The following is a 20,175-nucleotide window of genomic DNA, read 5'->3' as shown; positions in this document are numbered from 1 at the left end:
AGATTGCAGTATGATGAAGCATTGCATTTTAAGAAGCGTAATTTTTGATTTTTCCTTTTTAAATACGTCTACCTGACATACTTTTTTTATTGCCAGACATTTTTCACGTTGCTAACTATGTGCCAGACGCGATTTAAGACTTAACAATCGAATTAATGTCTGGCAAATTCATTTTCAGTTTTCCTTATATTTAAATAACATAATATTAAAATTACAGACATTCTAAAATGCTTTGAAATTTTCATAAAAATAAAACTTAAAATCGCGTCTGGCACATAGTTAGCAACTTGAAAAATGTCTGGCAATAAAAAAAGTATGTCAGGTAGACGTATTTAAAAAGGAAAAATCAAAAATTACGCTTCTTAAAATGCAATGCTTCATCATACTGCAAAACTTTATCATTTTAATTCAAGACTTAACAACCGAATTAATGTCTGGCAAATTCATTTTCAGTTTTCCTTATATTTAAATAACATAATATTAAAATTACAGACATTCTAAAATGCTTTGAAATTTTCATAAAAATAAAACTTAAAATCGCGTCTGGCACATAGTTAGCAACGTGAAAAATGTCTGGCAATAAAAAAAGTATGTCAGGTAGACGTATTTAAAAAGGAAAAATCAAAAATTACGCTTCTTAAAATGCAATGCTTCATCATACTGCAAAACTTTATCATTTTAATTCAAGACTTAACAACCGAATTAATGTCTGGCAAATTCATTTTCAGTTTTCCTTATATTTAAATAACATAATATTAAAATTACAGACATTCTAAAATGCTTTGAAATTTTCATAAAAATAAAACTTAAAATCGCGTCTGGCACATAGTTAGCAACGTGAAAAATGTCTGGCAATAAAAAAAGTATGTCAGGTAGACGTATTTAAAAAGGAAAAATCAAAAATTACGCTTCTTAAAATGCAATGCTTCATCATACTGCAAAACTTTATCATTTTAATTCAAGACTTAACAACCGAATTAATGTCTGGCAAATTCATTTTCAGTTTTCCTTATATTTAAATAACATAATATTAAAATTACAGACATTCTAAAATGCTTTGAAATTTTCATAAAAATAAAACTTAAAATCGCGTCTGGCACATAGTTAGCAACGTGAAAAATGTCTGGCAATAAAAAAAGTATGTCAGGTAGACGTATTTAAAAAGGAAAAATCAAAAATTACGCTTCTTAAAATGCAATGCTTCATCATACTGCAAAACTTTATCATTTTAATTCAAGACTTAACAACCGAATTAATGTCTGGCAAATTCATTTTCAGTTTTCCTTATATTTAAATAACATAATATTAAAATTACAGACATTCTAAAATGCTTTGAAATTTTCATAAAAATAAAACTTAAAATCGCGTCTGGCACATAGTTAGCAACGTGAAAAATGTCTGGCAATAAAAAAAGTATGTCAGGTAGACGTATTTAAAAAGGAAAAATCAAAAATTACGCTTCTTAAAATGCAATGCTTCATCATACTGCAAAACTTTATCATTTTAATTCAAGACTTAACAACCGAATTAATGTCTGGCAAATTCATTTTCAGTTTTCCTTATATTTAAATAACATAATATTAAAATTACAGACATTCTAAAATGCTTTGAAATTTTCATAAAAATAAAACTTAAAATCGCGTCTGGCACATAGTTAGCAACGTGAAAAATGTCTGGCAATAAAAAAAGTATGTCAGGTAGACGTATTTAAAAACGAAAAATTAAAAATTACGCTTCTTAAAATGCTTTTAAAATCCAGGATTTTTACCTGGACAGATAGGATGCGCACTGATGAACGCAACCACTACCGCCAGCCAGATTGCCCAGACTCTAACCGGAAGTGCAAGAAGGAAGACATATCACAAAATCAGCTGACCTAAAATTCTTTTTTTTCAAACGTTGCTACCTCCCGTACTATAGTTTTTTTTTACTTATGTATTTACATATGTTGGCTAAACATGCTATATTGACCGTATATTTAAGTACAAATGAAATCAATATATTAATTTTTAGTTATATATTAATTCATCGTCTTTCCATAGATTTGAGAAGCCAAAATAAACATGAACTATAGTATCGTGTATCTACATTATCAGTGAAGTTCCCCCATAATGAGACAGCGGGTTAATTGACTTAGATCCGATATTAGTTTGTTGTTTATGTGTATAGGTCTATTTTGTATTACCACTAATTAATGTGATAACAACAATTTATTCATCATCTAGCATATGCATTCGACTTGTTTCTTTATTATTAAATGAAACAAATAACAAAAAAGAAAACGAATGCGAGTGTACGCATTGAAAGAATATTTCACAGAGATCAAAGATCATAAAGTAAAATTATCATACATATATATTTGTCATATAAGTATTACTTTTGTTATACTCTCCCACGCGAATGTAAGTGCGTGCTATTTCACCATGCCTCCTGCTGATAGAGGACAGATCTTTGTTTTTAATTTATTTTATTATTATTTATTACTTAAGATGTCATGTGGAACGTGGTGTAATGGTTGCAGTTGCTTACAAACGTTAAAAAAAACCTGGCGATTAAAATGAGTGGCGGAAAGTTTATTGCCAGTTCTTCTATTCCGTTCTATGCCCTTGAGTTTGGAACTGGCTGTAAATGTAAAATTAGAAGCATTCAATGTATATTTCTTTTTTGACGTTTATAAGTGTACATTGTGATATCTATATGAAAAAATGATTTTTGAATTGACTTGACTTGACTTATAATTGAATATAGATACACTACACGTGTATGTTTATTGTTGTCTCCGCTTCCTGTTGCTTAGACTCGTCTTCTTCGACATGTCATGAATCACAAATAATAAAGTATATTACTATAGTGAATAGAGAAACACTCTGTAAAGGAAGCAAGAATATATTATAAACTACTGTTTACAATACTCTTAAAACATTCGTTTATAACAATATATAAGTAGAACTAAATTTGTATTATTTCTCTCAATTTAAGACATTCTAAATAAAGTACGTCTTAGAAAAAATGCGCTTATAATCTTGACCCAGTAACGCATAAGATGTTAAGGTCAATAGCAAGCTTTCTGCACACTTTTCAATTCATAATATTTCTGATACATTACATGAGCACTATGGAAATTTTGCACCACTTTACATCACTTCTCTAACGGGAATATAATATTTCAAGGTAAGAAGGTAATTTTCTTACATCGCAACATTATTGCGATGTTGGAAAAAAATATTTTAAAAGACGCATAACTTCCGAACAACCGAATTGTTTAATTATTTAAATAAAATTTAAATTAATTCAGTTGTTTTTTTTCGCAATAACGACCTCCATCGGGACCTTAATGTAGTGGACGTCGCCACAATAATAAAAAGGCTGCTGGAGCCCACGAACATAGGCTTCACCATCACATGAATGTCGATGCTATTCAACTCCTTTATACCACGGGCCTAGTGAGATGACTGAAATGGACTTAACCATTTAACTTCACTAGTATTAGTGCACGTTAGTCTTAAGCTACACAGTGGTAAGTGAAAAAAATAACACAAGAACAGAGTGTCTTATTTTATTAGAGACTGTAAGTAGTGTTATTGGACACTTTCTTATGTTAAATATCCTTATTAGTAAATTAGGTTAGACTTATAACTTATTAGTCTTAAGTAAGATCGTAATTTTCTATGAAGTCTCAGTATAGACATGTATTAAAAAAAGAATTGTTTTTTTAAGGTGAGTGAGGTTATATATTCTCCTTTATCGAAAGAATGTGTGTTTCCAAACTAGTTAAAATCTGTTTGTGATTTTACACATCTATCTTACACATATTTGAGAAGGACAAGACAAAAAAGTTATTTAATCATAATTGTCCAGTATTACCAATGATCAACAGATAATATACGTGGTTTTGCTCTTAAAACACGATTCTAGTCGTCCCCATTGAATATTATGAATACTTAAAATTTTACAGAGAAGTTTTATTACAAAAATTGGTCCCACTTTGACTCAATGACGGATACTTGAGCAAGTTGAATACTTCTAGTAAAAGCGACAATATTTTTAATAAAAAAGATTTGTACAAATGTGATAACGGCTAGTAAAAATAGAAGAATTTTTCACAATGATTTAATAAAGTAAATATTTGAGTCGATCGTCCGAAAATTCTTTACCTGCCATAAATATGCCGTAAAACGGAACATTAATTTAGTTTTAATGACAATGTAGGATTTATGAGAGGTGTTTTCACCTCTTACCTTTGCTAAAACCTCATAAGCCTTTACATAGTTTGGGAAACACTTATATTTTGGCCATTAATTAATTTGAGAATTTAAATGTATTTTTCCTAGTAATTGTTATAGGAATTTTACACCGCCTCAGTTGCATTGGTTATGACATAAATTCCCAGCGAAACAATAATTGTTAAAAAACATAAGGGTTATGGTCTAACAGTAAAATTAGTTTGTATTGAACGAATTTATTTTGGTAATTATTTTAAATAACTCGCGTGAATCACAATTTTAATTAATACAATCTACAATTATTTTGTAACATCTCCTTATGTTTACGCATACACGTTAGGATAATCACTTTGATGTATTTACATTTCATCACAATGAGGGAACCATAATGAATTGTTTAAATCACTCGAAATTAAACAAGAGCGCTATGTAATCGGGTGACGCAAAGTTGATAATCGCGTGCGTGAAGATTTCACGATTAGCGACGATTATCTCGCGTTTCTTCCCTAACGTACAAAAGCGTACAAAATATGTAGAATGATTTTTACAGTAGTGTTAGTAGCAGTTTTGTATAATATTTTGTAAATAAATACAGTATACTGATTTTTTTAATGTTGCCAGTTTTGGAGTTTATATGTTACAAACAAACAAAATAACTAATAATATTAGTATGAATAAATAATGATTTTTAATTAAAAATTATTATAATTTTCGTCAGGCGTGTAATATTAACCACATACTGGATTTGACATTTGCTTGACATTGTCATTTTTATGCTTATCATATTTTGTGCAATAGCACTGTTTACTCAACATTTGCTATGATTTTAATTTCAAACTTTTTATACGATTTTCTATGAGAAATTGAGCATTACCATACCAATTATATGAAAGTAAAGGTGTGTAGGGCATGAGAGGTTGAGAAATAAATGAGCAATCTAATAGTCTTTAAAAACAACAAGTCGATCCGCTTTTTGTTATAAATTTTTTTTTCGTAGAGGTCATCATTTTGACATAACGAGGAAACACAATAAATAAAAGGGAATTCCGGTCCGCATACCAACTCGTGACTCAAGACACATTAACGTTTTGGCCGTTGTCATATATGTCAAATTTCTTAAAGAGGATATGGTTTGACAGCTCTTGAAAGGATAATTAAATTTAACTGTCATTTTAGAATATAATATACAGATATCAGTAGGCAAATTCACCACGCTGCAAAAGAAAATCTGATAGAATGTTGTAATAATTTGTCCAAACGTGTAACAGGCGTCTAAAGCGTGTTCAACATAGCATTGTTAATTTGTTAACAATACAGTATTATAGACTCGATATGAACATGTTGTCAAGTAATTTGCAATTAGAATAAATTTTGTAATTAGAAAAACAATTCTGCTGAATCGCTATTAATTTTGACAGTATTGTAATTGAAATTTGTTTGCTTAGCGACTAAGGCTATGTTCACATGTAACGCGCGTTAACGCGCGTCAACGCGCGATCAAATTCGAAGAGCGTTCAGATGATGAGCGCTAACGCGCGTTGCGAGATTACTCGTCAGTCTAGTTCGGTAGAACGTAGAAAATGGACGTGGAAGAGGCTATTATTTTGTGGTTATATAATAAAGAAAAATATAGAAAAAGAAAACGTACACATTGGGTTCATCCAATTTTGAAAAAAAAATACAAATTATATTATATTTTTTATACAAATTTGCTATATTCAAACTTGCTGGCCTTTTTTCTACTTCATCGATTAGTAAGTCGATGTCAATATCTTCAATTTCACTCATTTTAAATGCAAGAACAAAATATAATTACGAAAATTAACAAAATTACATGCGATCGCGATGAAAGCGCGCGCTCATCTGAACAGCAAACGGACATTACATTAATATCAAAGCGCGCGTCAACGCGCGATCACCTGCGTCTAGAGACTTTTTCTCTGAGCGCCGCGTTGACGCGCGTTAACGCGCGCTCATGTGAACAGTTGTATGAAAATACCACAATGTCTAGTCGCGCGATTTGAAAACGCGCGTCAAGTTTTTGCCATCTGAACATAGCCTAAGGGTACGAACTCAAACTTGTTCTGGATTTGTCCTAGAAGATACACCTTGAACGGTAAAAGAAAACGGCGTGTCTTACACCGAAAGTGGTCATGTGTAGGCACAGAATGCCTAGCCTACAAAATAAAATTATCAGTGATACATGTAAATTTAATAATGAATACAGACTTCTTTTACAAACAGTGTTATATTTACATAATATTTCTTTTTTTTTTTTATTTACCATATCACTCTGTATTTAAAAATGTGTATATGATATATGTATATGTATGGCTTTAGTATCAGAGTAAGCACATACTCAAGAGCTTTGAAACCTTCAAGAAGTTTACTAAAATCTTTTGCCATTTTCAGTATTCAATGAGGTAAGCTTGACTTGAGTTCGACAATATTTTTAAAAGCTTCCACATTACGTTTCATGTCAGCATAAGGTATTGGTTTTCTATTGTGTTCGAAGGAGTTTCAAGTGAAGGACGTTGTCACTCATTCATGTATTGAATCCCATTAAGGGATCATAAAACATTGAACCCAAAAGACATTAAGACATTTGCATATGTCTAAACATAGTGTATGTCTAACGCAAACACAGCCTAAAAACCACATGTTATGACTTATAAATTGCCAAAGCATTATAGTTTTAATAATTCAGACTAAACCCATTTAGAAAACATAATCGGCCATAGTTCCAAGAAAACAGAAAATGAAATCTATGTTTTTTAAATCCTTAATTAGCAGGGTATTAATTCGTAGCGGATTTGCACCGTTCACAAGATATGTATTTGCTTATATACTCTCAGATATAATAGAGGACCTGGCCAAGCAACTAAAATGTTTTCTAATATTCTAGACAGATTTTGGTGTTCAAATATATTATGTTACATTCAATCAGTTGTATTTTTTTAACACTTAGTATTTAAGATATACCGATGTGCATTGCAGTGTAATTTATATAAATTATACTAGTAATTATGTGTCACAAATGTTTTCGAAAAAGAAACAAATATCATAGGCTTGTTCTCAGGGCGTCTATTAAGTTTTAAAGCCAAACAAATACTGTATATATAACCGCATCAAAACACACAGATGGATATTCATAAATGGAAAATGAAGTCATAGTTTTCAACTAGATTCCGTCAGTGAAATATCGAGAAAATATCTGTGAATTGAACCGAGCAAACCTTAGGGGAACAGTACGAAGATGACGCTACACGTGTCACAAATATTCAATATCTACATCGGATGGCTCGCAGCCAACTTGCATCTAGACATGTGGCTAAGTCAAATAACGCTGGCTCAAATCTGCGTTGCCTTTTAGCATTATTATAATTGCTCAAGCATTAAAGATCTATAGACATCAGTGCTTTCACGAGATTTTGCCGAGTTGCATGAGCAATGTTTTAGCAGCCCCTTTTGCTTTTGCTTTAGAAGTCATATTAGAAATATATTACTTAGAAGACTTATTATACGCTCTAGAGAGCGAGCTTCTGAGCGTTAGATAATTTCAGTTTCACATTTATTTTCTTTGCTTAATCTTCTTAATTATAACAAATCATTAAGATGTTTTTAATTCACATTTTTCAGTCTCTGTCTAAGTGCGTTAAGCGCAAAGATATTTGAAATATCAGCACTGCATATTATTGGTTTGATTGTATATGAAGATAAATTATGAAACGGATACGTGTGCCACATTCTCCAGATATCCCTTTATCAATTTTTACCTAGTTTAAGAATAAACTAACTAGCTATGTAAACTATGTTTTAATTATAGGTTCCAAGACTTTACGCTAATGTCCTGTCCTAAACACTAACATCCAGACAATTTATAGGAGATTAAAACTTATTTTATTATTTGACGAAATACTTACAAAGTTTGTGAGAGAACTTAACAAGTGAGTCATAAAGTTGGGCGAAGAAAATCGTTTTAGATCACTTGGTCGCAGTTAATTCGATTAATTTGTCTGTTTAACTCTAATCGAAATAATTTAGTTTGAAGACCACATTGTAATTTCTATGTCTATTTCGTCTATACAGCTTTATATATCATTAGTTATTTTAATATACATGTTAATTATAACTGATAGCTATTTTATTGTTATATATCAAAATATATTTTATAATTTACACAAACTAAAAATGTAAAAATTATTATACCCTTTGTTCACTACAACCTATTCATAAATTCATTTGTCTAACTTGTAACAGTTTTTACAATTATTAAAGTATTATTTGTTCTAATATCGCCACGTTTCGCCTTTTACAGTCAATGTTTTCATGTGTTAAAAAATAGATTTTCAAATTTGGAATACTCAAAATAGACGTAAGCCCACAAAGTAAAAGCATAAAATTGCACCAAAACGTTTGTCATGTGCAAATATATTTTAAATATTCATAGTACTCTTCATACAGTTCATAATACAATATTCATAGGCTAGGTTCTATAAGCAAGACGTGCCAAAATGAAATACTTCTACTTAAGCCGATTTGTGCAGTTGTGCCGCTGTGACGACCAGATACCCGACTTATGACAAACTATTTAGTATTTAGCTGAACCTCGTAATTTACCTTGTGTTGGTGACATTTATGCTAAAAATTATCAATATGTTTTACTAAATAAACATTCCATTTTTAAAAACAGAACAGCTATACATCATCACCGGCCATAATATTTGTTTTATGGAAAACGTTGACTGGTTGGTGTGAAGAGAGTTAAGGTTTCAAGCAAATAACATGAGTAGATTTATCATTGACATTCATCCCTGAGGTGGTAGGACTGATCCTCGACTATGCACCAATGCACTTTTTGTCTATGTGCGCATTCAACACGAGCAAGTATACACTGTACAGTGAAGAAAACCGATACCTTGGACTCAAAAAGTCGATGGCGTGAACAAATGATAACGAAACAGATACGTTAATGTGAGGTCCAAACCTAAAGGGTTGTAGCGCAACTGAATTTTTACATTGAAAAGATATTTTGTTCTGCAGAACAAAACATTACGTTAAGATTATCTAACCTTAAGTGATACCTATGGTCATGGACACTTACACACCACCGGTATGCTTCGGCGATCCTAACTCGAACTAATTTAGAAATACTACATAGTAGGTAGTAAGAGGAAAATAGTTTATTATATACTTGTATCGCCTACTATCCTCATTATGTTCAAAATCATTATTATGCATTACTATTGTATGGTGGTGGAAAGTGTGTGGAAGTTTAAATTACCTTTAAACGATGCCATCTTGTCGTGGTCGCGAAGATGTCATCTATTGACGACAGAGTCAAATCCAATGGCCGCGATGTGCTTTTGTTAAACCTGTGAAAATAAGTTAGGAATTTCAATTTGTTATAAAAAACTGTTAGATAAAAAAAAATTCTCGGATTAAAGTTATGTATTATTATAAATTTAAAATTATGTTAAATAATTGTAAATTTATAATAATGCATAACTTTAATCCGGTTAAAAAGTTTTTTCTTTAAATGTGTAAAGGTTATGTTAATCAAAGACAATGCTATAAAAAACTATTAACTATATAGAAGTATTGAATTCAGAACTGTTTCAAAAACTCGCGTGCACGTTCTACGCGTTATTTTACGTCGACCGATACCTTACAACTAAAGACTTTTGAATACGAGTCATTAAAATATAAACAATACTTATTAAAAATAAGTGTCAAAGGAAACCCTAAACAACGATTACAAAGGAAACAATACACACTTATTTTGTATTGTTATAAACTTTTCCTCTTGTTTAATTTACAATTTGTTAATTATAACTTGAAACGATTCAGAAGTTCATAATGTAAAAAATAATGTCTGGCGAAAGCTGGCTTCTTATATGAGGTCACGTTGGAAGGGGTACATTTAATGTATAAGCTATTCGCTATTTATATCTATGGTGTTTAGTTATACCGAGATATAATAGCAAATGTTGTAAGCCTTTGCCTATCATTCGGTCTGCCACGATAGCGAAATACCCTTCTGGTTTGAAATGTGGAAGCACCTTTTTATCTTTATGAACAACTAGCTGCCCCATTAATTTTATAAGAATCGGTCGAGCCGTTTCGTAGGAGTATGGGAACGAATGATGACACGAGAATCTTATATATTAGATATAGTTCGACAGCACCACAGAAAAAATTCGCTCATAGCCTTGGGGCTGATTGCAAATAACCGAAGAAAAAAAAAAGATATAATTAATTTTTGGTCGACTCACAAGAGATGTATGTTCGTTTGAAGATTGCACAACCGCATTTTGTATATCAAAAGTGGATCATCTTTCTGTACATTTATTAAAGAGGAAATGTTTTAGTAAACAGTTTTTTAGTATAGATAGCGCATAAAATATTTTGCCGCGGCTCATGTCAATTGTAATACTTCTAGATTTATCGGATTAAAGTAAATATGTGCATGAAAGACGGCTTAAAAGCCTTAATGACAGCTTGTCTGGCTCTTATAAAAAGTTTATATGAACAGCAGTTCCAGAAGTGCAGATTCCAAGAAGCCAGCTTGTTTAATATAAATTCCAATGTACTACCTACTACAATGAGTACATTGTAACCATAGGTTCACTCGGAATCTTTAGAATATCCATTGGAAATTTTATTTTCTGGGGCAACGAATACACTTGAATGAAGCTAAATTAAATTTAGAAGAAAATAAGGTGAATTGTTGCCGTCAGTAAATAGGCCGACGATTTCATTTCCGCGCTGTCTGTAACAGCATATTTTGGTATCGGAATCTTTTTACTTTGAGAGATTTTCTTCTTCAAAGTTATAAATTTAACTATTAATTAATTTCCTTATAATTTCTCTAATAAAAAAAACGTATGGCACTCGGGGACTTTTATCAACTTATGGAATTATAATTATTTATTTTTTATTTATGCAGTTTTTTTATATTAATTAAATCTACCTCTACGACACCGATCACGCCAGTCCGATGTGAGACGGACAGTATGCGTTCTGTCCCGCTCTAACGCGTATTGGCCGCACCTATATTAAGTCATAGTGTGTTAGGTTAATTTTCGTTACGGAATTTATTGATTTGGTCGCCGCGCTCTAAACCCACGATAAAATCTATGCAATAGCTTAAAAAAATCACATCCCATGTTGCCATTAGTTACATTACATTTATAATAAAACACTAATAATAGAATTTCTCTAATATAATAATATTTATTGTAAAAAAAACTAACTGAAATTCTACATCTCCTAACAGTTACTGCAATCATTAAAGATAAGTTTAAATCGAAAATATAAATAATAGGGGGTTTCTTACTCTTCGACAGAGAGAGAAATAATTGCAGTTTTTAAAGCCAAGAATTTATTCCTTGTATAAGAGAGATTCAATAATCTCATTTACTAAAGAAGAGTTACTTTCTACCCATTTCACATAATTAGTCCGGGCATCCACACATGCTTTGTAGACGTTTGTGACCATAAATCCTGTAGTAAACGAACCCTTTTAATTAGAAACTCGCGACTCATTAAAAGTTCTCGACATTTTTTCTCGAGAAAATAATACTTATTACATGTAGTAAAAAAATATGCATTCAATGTAATTGTAGAAGCAAAATACAATTTTGGAATAAAAATTGATTTTATTGTCCTGCAATAAGTGTAGTAATAGTAGATTTTTTATTATTATAACCATACAAATAATACCTAATCATTAATAATCTTGTATTTTTATTAATATTGCAATATCTAAAGTGCTCTCACGTTACAAGAGTGTTAATATGATATTAGAGTTACAATTAGACACCTTTGAGTTACACTATACAAACAGAGACAAATCTTAACATAATATTAATTAGATGCCAAACATTAATTACTATTTGATAGATCTTATTAAACTTTCTACATTTAAACTGATGAACTGAATAACAACAACAGAATGTATCACATGTTTCCATTAGTTACGTAACATTTATTTAATTCAAAAACATCAGTCAACGACCATTACGTTTGAATGTTAGTAAAAAAATATATGTGGACAAAAACCTATAAACTATTTAAGTACAGACATTTTACAAATGAGTTGCCTCTTCACAAGACAATCTGCTTGCCATTGCATTTAAAATGCTGCCACTACCAGCCCGAGTGCTAATGATGTCGGAGGTCGTATTTTTACGCTATAAGGCATGATGACTCGGGCCTGTGCAACCATTTACAGTAATTATTCTTTTTTTTTATAATAATAGTAGGATATTGTGTTTTAAGTATATTTCATATTTTAGACTTTTCCCATCTACATGGAACCAATCAGAGCTGGTGCGGCTTGTGAAGCTGCTGAAAAAGTTACAGTATACAAATACAGGCTCCGATATGATTATGTCCCATTCGGTGTTGAGATCCTTGGTCCATGGCGTCCTAGCACTATAAGGCTTTTTAAGGAAATAGAAAAAAATGTTAGTCGACATCACAGGAGACTGAAGAGCTGGCAGCTACCTCGGACAAAGATTTAGTCTAGCTATTCAAAAGGGGGATGTTAATAATATATTTTAGTTATTATATTTTAAGGTTACTTATTGTTTTTCCGTTATTTATTTACTTAGTTGAAATTTGTTCATACCAATAAATGTTTCAAGTAGATTTTATCTGTTACAGCGAGTTGTTTACTAAAAATGTTTCTTATAATTAGGCAGTTAACCTATTTCGAACGAATCAATTTAACGCGAAGTTACTTTGACTTGAGCAGTAGAACACCCTTATTTATCTACTGAGTCGAGCTTATCAGTTTTTTTTTGTGCTACTTAATACGTATATCGTTTTATATCATCAGCCAAAAGGTTCTATTGAAATTATATGATTCCAAGACATTAAACACGACAAATCCTCAGTTAGAACAAGATGACGATGTTGATAATTGACCTTCGGGTCAACGCGACCCTTGTACTATTGTGAATGGCAGAGAAAGATTTATTGTTTCTGGATTAACCACTCATTGCGTTACTAACTATAATTACAGTATGTAGACACAGTGTGATTACATTATTCATCACAATAATTTTGATCGAAACTTTAGGGATTTTACAAAAATAATATTCGAATTTGTATCTGAGAGCGCGTTCTTAAAAATTCTGTGGCATTACAACATTTAAGGTCTGGGCCTCAGATTTCTATATCTGTTTCGTTCGTCTGTATTTTCTAATAGGCAAGTAGATGATCAGCATTATGTGCCTGTCTGACTTTAACTTTTTTTTAAACCGGTTTCCTGACGATGTTCACCGTACGAGCGAGTGTAAAATGCTCGTAGACAGAATTATTGAATTGTCACTTTAAGCATAATTGAGTTACTCGGTTGTTCGTCACTAACTTTTAGTCCTAAAAGCTCAGTCACAAAGCTCGCACTTTATAAATTTTCGCTTAAGTACTAGACAAAGTACAAGGAAATAAAATGAGATTAAAATATTAAGTATTTAGTCACTCTACCATAAACAGACATACTTATAGGACATTTTAATAGAGTAGGCGGTTTATGGAATTCTTAATTATCATTTAGATTTGTGGTTTTTATGAAATTTGTTTAATTAAAATATAAATATAATTTGAACGAATTAAAACGTGTTTACGAATCAAGTCACAATTTAAGTATTCATTAATTTTTTTGGCCTGCTTACACACGTATAACCTTATAATTAAAGAAATATGTATTATTATTAGCAGATATTTGATATTAAAATGCACTAAAACATGGAAAATAATTCAAAGGAAACAATATATTTAGATTTTTGGATGTCGAATTCTTCGTATTTCCATAAACGCAATTAAGTTTAATAATTTGATAGATTCATCAAAATCAGTCTACATACAGAAATTGGACAAAAAAGCACACATCGAATGCATAAAACAAAGCACAAATCATCGCGGTCACGATGGACCTGATCTTCTGACAAATTAACTGTTTTTAATAAGAGAAAATAATAAAATATTTATTTAAAAAGACCAAAATACGGTCAACCGTTTAGTGATAAGTAAACTATATGAAACAGCTGCAATATAATCCGGGTAAGCTATAACCGGGATGAGACCCGAGCATAGACAGCGGTCGTTATCCGGACGCTGAACCAGCTGAACTTGGGGCTGAGACAGTTACGTCAATGGTCTTTTAGTTTGAGGTATTCTGCATATATGCAAACAGATGCTTTATATTTCATCCACTTAATCATATTAATTTAATTTTTTAAGCTCTCGAAAACTTAAAATATAAATTCAATGACCATAAAACCAAAACTAATTAAAGAGTTGTAGTCTAAAGAGTACATAAAAATAATTACTGTATACTTAAAAAAGAACAATAATATAATAATTAAAGTATACTTAAACTTTTTCACAAGTAATCAAAGGTAGGAAGTTAATCACTTGATTCACTATAATCCACCTCATTCACTTCACTGAATTTAAAGCAACTGTACAGTGGTACTGGTGGTTTGAAGTGTCAAAGTTCGAAGAATACTCGTGCGCATGTGCCACAGGTACTATTTATTCCCTACTCCGTCTCGACCATCCAACTAAGGTCGAATTTTCTACCTGAATTCGTAAACAACAGAATGAGTGAAATGAGCTATTATGGCACGTGCACGCTTTAAGATTCTTAAGAACAGAAGCAAGCACATTGAACATAATCATTTTCCTACATAGGCTATAGAACTGATACATATCTGTATAGTCATATACCAGTAGCCACCTGTTCCGGATGTGAATTTTTTTTTAATTTTTTCTTTAGAAAAAAAAAACGTTAATACTCACACTCAACTCAAACTCAAAACATCTTTATTCATGTAGGTACAAGTACACTTATGAATTGTCAGAAAGAAGTTAAATTAATTGTAAATTCACATTTACTACCAGTTCGCAAGTCAAGGGCGTAAGCGGGTAAGAAGAACTTGCAAGAAACTTTCCACCACTCTTTTTAATCGCCAAGTATTGTCATACAAATTGTTTGAACTGGAGCAAATCAATCCCAAGGATTAGGATCATTTAAGTATTCCTCAAACTTATAAAAAGCTTTATTGATTAATTTTCGTTTAACGAGGGCTTTGAATTTATTTAGTGATAATTCTCTAATTTTGCTTGGGAGTTTGTTGTAAAATCAATTTCCATATAAGGAGTGGTTTACTACTACCTACCTTATACACAACATATTTCTGTACGGCTTTAATGACGTAATGTATTTCTCCTCTATTTAGATGTTTGTTGCGTTTTACTTAAAGGTAATATTATTTTTTTGTTAAGGCTATTAATATAGAAGGTTTACCATAAATCTGGTAACCAAATATTGTGTAATTCTTTCGCTGTATATGATTGTCGGGTCGCGGTGTGTAAATAGGTTGTGTGAGACCGCTCTGGTATGTGATCAACGGGATTCAAATATTTTTGGTCAGACGTCGGGTATTGGTTTTAATCATTCGGATATAAATATAGCCTTATGTAAATAAATAAATCAGTGGTGCTACAACCTCTTTAGAACATGGCCTCAGATTCCTGAATCTGTTTCATGATCATTTTTAAATCTAATAGGCAAGTAGGTGATCAGCCTCCAGTGCCTGACACACGCCGTCGACTTTTTGGGTCTAAGACATGTCGGTTTCCTCACGATGTTTTCCTTCACCGTTCGAGCAAATGTTAAATGCGCACATAGAAAGAATGTCCATTGGTGCATAGCCGGGGATCGAACCTACGACCTCAGGTATGAAAGTAGCACGCTGAAGCCACTAGGCCAACACTGCTCATGTCAGCCTTATGTAAAACAATGTATAATTCTAATGGTAAATGTTGAAATCCAAAAGATTTAGAGCTTCGTTACAAACATACAAAAATATACTTTTATTTTGGCCCTAAATACGCCTATTATCTCAAAAACCAATTATTTCTGAAATTTAAAAATAGCATCTTGATTAAACGTAAGATTTAGGCTTAAGAATGGCACGCTTATTTGAGCTAGTTAATTTTTAAGTTTTTGTATAGGTACACTCCATTTAAGTTATCCTCGTATTGAAACTTCAATCCATAAAAGCATAATGAAAAAACAACATAAACACTGACCGCAATTCAAACATATTTGTAGGCTCGCACCTGCCCCTGTTCCCAATAATTGCTCGTAAACAATGATTTATCATCGCGAGTTTGATATCGACACAGTTCAATACAATTGAATTTATTTTGTCCTTTATGACACCAATTTACTCTTATGAAGTAGCTGGGGCTAGAATGGATAACACAACGATGTTCGGTTTAAATGTGATTCCGCAAGTCGTTAGAAAATAGAAAAGAAGAGACGGAACGTAGCGCGTAACTTCAAGGGTACCTGAAGAGTCCATTTATACAAACTTTTAATGAAATGAAATCGGATATGGAGTACAAAACTGCTTTGCTCAATGCTTTTACTATAAAAACTTTGCCCTAATTGTTCAAATGCGCGCGTAATATCCTAGATTCAGTATGATCTTATTTATAAAATTAAAACTTTGACTTTGACCGCCTTTTACGCGAAGTATATCCGCTCTTCTTTGTCTGTGATTTGATTAGAGATCATGTGGAGCAATCAGTATCAAATAAAACGCGTTATGGTTTATTCGCGCTAGTTCGGTGTCCTTTAGCACAAATACTACGATAGTAAACTATATATACACCAATACGATAACACATAGACTGTGTAAGTTGCTTTCGTTTACATGCCCATGGAGCGCTACTCAAATTGAAACATATAAATATATATTACTACTAGCAGACCGGCCAAGCGTTGCTGTGGCTAAGGTTTTTCTTGTATTACATAGTATTAAACTATACAAAGGAAGCGGTAGGAGAACACCAGTCATGGGTACCACCATGCTTTTTTGGTGGTTATTCTATTAAATTGTAGCTTATGTGAAACGTTGGTACTTTCAACACAGCGCCATCTGTTACAATTGTGACTATTAAATAAGAAACAAATATTTTGCAATAAAATAATATTGCGGGTATAAATTGAGATGTATCCTATCTTTTAAGTTAGATCAAACTGCACACGGTGTGCAAATTTGATTGATATCGGTTCGGTAGCTTAGGAGTCCATAGCGGACAAACAATGTGACACGTAATTTATATATATTAAGATTATTGCATAACATAATATGAGACAATATTCGTGCTAAACGAACATAATAGGTTGCAGTGAACGTAGTAATATTTTTATAAAAAAGTACAATAACATAAACTCAAAAAATTATGTTATAAATTGAAATGAATGCTAACTTTATCTAAGTAGATTGAAAAAAAAACATGAATGTAAACTCTTTATTATTTTTAAATCATTTCAAATGCAATGTTATTGTAAAAGTAATTACCGAGGGATAGGAGAGAAACTTGAAAAATCGTTTTCTTTCGACGAACTTTTATTGCTTTCCTAAAAAGAAAAAGTCGAAGAGCAGAGATCATTATTAATGTTCGTACGCGGACAGTATTACTTACTTAAACTACTTCCACGCCAGTTTTTAACACGGGATAACTACGAAAAATGTAACGTTTTGGAATGATTACGACTATTAAAGCTTCTAAATTTATCAGATATGTATCATATCTATATTTCAATACTTTATGCTCAATTTGTTATTATATTACACGAAATGATGGATAACGTATGAATATGTTCTTTGCATGTCTACGTGTGTTTAACTGGAGATACCATTGACCAAAACGTGGTATCATTTCAACTTTAGTTTACCTATCATCTCTGTTTTAGATAGCGTGACTTATTAAAATAACAGTATTAAACGGATTTTAAAGCGAACTCGCGATACCATGACTGCTGTAATGCAACTTTGATCTTAAATATCTAAAAATGTCCTTGTAAATAATTTAAAGAGTTTTATTGAAACATATGTTATTAGTAGTTATATCGTATAGGCCTAGATTAGGGCAGGCGCTATTCGTGAACAAAGTTATTATTTTGTTTTAGATAGTTAAGAAGACTGATCACCTAGTTACCTATAATATGATCGAATGCGCAAAATAGTTCTTACCCAACGCTACCTCATGCTGGACTTTAAATAGATGTTAATATGATATTTAACTAACGAATACACAACTGAATAACGCGTCGTTGTAACTAATTTTAATTATTATGATTGATTCTTTTAAGAAAGTTTTGAAATTTGAAATACTTCAAGAATTTCAAATTACGCGATTTCTGACAAGGTCAGATTAGGTCAGAATATTATTAAACGCTGTTAGTACTTTTGGTTTTTTCTTAACTTTTTCACCATCTGCATTTGAAATAATAAGATTATTAAACTTATCAAATCTTTCATGCTGCGTTTTGTGTTAAGAAAATTAAATTTTAACCAAACCAAACCTCAATAGAAATTAAAATTTATAAATAAGGTAAATTACCTTTTAAGATTTTCTTACGAAGATTGGGATGCCTTTACAGCTTTGAGGCAAGTAAACCTGACGTCATGTAACACAAAAATCTAATCGATTCTCGCAATTCAAAAAGGGCCTAATTGCATTACGATAAATTAAATTTTGAAGTCTGCCTTCGATTAATAAATCACATTTTCATAGAAATTGCCTACAAATCATACGAGCTGTTCGAACCTAATATTTATTGTTAAACTTGAGACACTCTGATTAATTTCTACTCCAGATGCCTGCTGAACTTGACCCATTTAGTGAGGCAGCCATCTCTTTTTGTCATAAGACATTTAAAGATGTAAGAAAGGGACCAATTTTGGCATAAGAAATGTTGCTGTGTTGGCATGTGCTGGTACCATATTACTTAAAAATTATATTTTGATAATCAGGCTTTCTTATTATTTTACGATAAGGAATTATTGATTATCTTTGTACTTAAGTACTTAAAAGTTGTTGAAAGCCTATCGTCGTATATAGTATAGCTATTTAGTTCGTCAAAAGTATAGAGATAATATATTATAATATTCTAAATGTGATACTTTTAAATTGATTTTCTTGAAGAAGATTGAAGATGCGCCGAACATTTAAAAACAAATATTAAAAAATACTACATAATATAAAAACAACTTAAAAATAAATAAAAATGTTTTTAACATTTAATTAAATAGAAAGTTAATTCGACTGAAAACTAATTTAAAAGAATTTATTTGTATAATAAAATAATTTTACAATAAAAAAGGTTTAATATCTTTTTAAGATGAACCGAACTTTTAAAACAAATATTAAACATACTACATTAAATAAATACAACTACAACAGCTTAAAAAATAAATAAAAAGGTATTTTCACATTTAATCTTTACTAAGCTACTAAAATAGAAGGTTGATTAACTTAATGTATTTACATAATAAGTTTTGAAGAAGATATTTGTTAAGACACAAAAAGTTATTCGAAAGTATTTACTAACGTTTTTAGATCATCACGATTCAAATATTATTGCCGAATGTTAACCGTCGATTGCGTAAAATACCTTACCTACTTATATTGAGCGTTCACGCTGAGTGACGAAAAAAAATATATAAATCGCGCTTACCGGAGTGTCAGCGAGCAGCGGAAGGAGCGGGCGCGGCGGGCGCTGGGCCCGGCCGCTGTGGCGTGCTGTGCGCGTGAACACGACCGCTGCCGAACGCGTAGGCGGTCGTCTGAGCCGGCCCGTCGCGCCCCGCTACCTTCTAACTTACCCCACCCTCCACTCAAAGCTACACTATTTAAAGCTTTAAAGCTCTACGATGTCGAGCTAACTTCAGACTACAAACTAGATCTTAATCAAAAATCTGCCTTATATAATAATATAAGATAGATAAAATCTTAATTAAGATTAATAATTTTAAACAAGAGTTTTGTTAAAACCTATTTATATTTATTTTACAATACTAATAGCTTACTAATATGGATCATTAAGTCTCTGATTCGAACCTTGGGTGGTAAAAAGGGA

The 20,175-nt window shown here is 31.6% G+C and overlaps 1 protein-coding gene across 1 annotated transcript in view; it reads right to left on the bottom strand.

Moving 5' to 3' along the window:
• Nucleotides 1-19,875, bottom strand: part of LOC125059681 (atrial natriuretic peptide-converting enzyme) — a 105,153-nt gene extending 85,278 nt beyond the window's left edge. The window contains exons 1-2 of the mRNA XM_047664213.1: nt 19,774-19,875; nt 9,508-9,598 (exon numbers count right to left, since the gene is read on the bottom strand). Coding sequence (XP_047520169.1) covers nt 9,508-9,523 — 16 coding nt within the window. The 5' untranslated portion in view covers nt 9,524-9,598; nt 19,774-19,875. The remainder of the gene's footprint in view (nt 1-9,507; nt 9,599-19,773) is intronic.
• Between the last annotated feature and the right edge of the window lie 300 nt (nt 19,876-20,175).

Source organism: Pieris napi, chromosome 20 (assembly GCF_905475465.1).
Source record: "Pieris napi chromosome 20, ilPieNapi1.2, whole genome shotgun sequence".
Lineage (NCBI taxonomy): Eukaryota > Metazoa > Arthropoda > Insecta > Lepidoptera > Pieridae > Pieris > Pieris napi.
The sequence above is the reverse complement of the archived record's forward strand: the minus strand, read 5'-3'. Positions and strand labels throughout refer to the sequence as shown.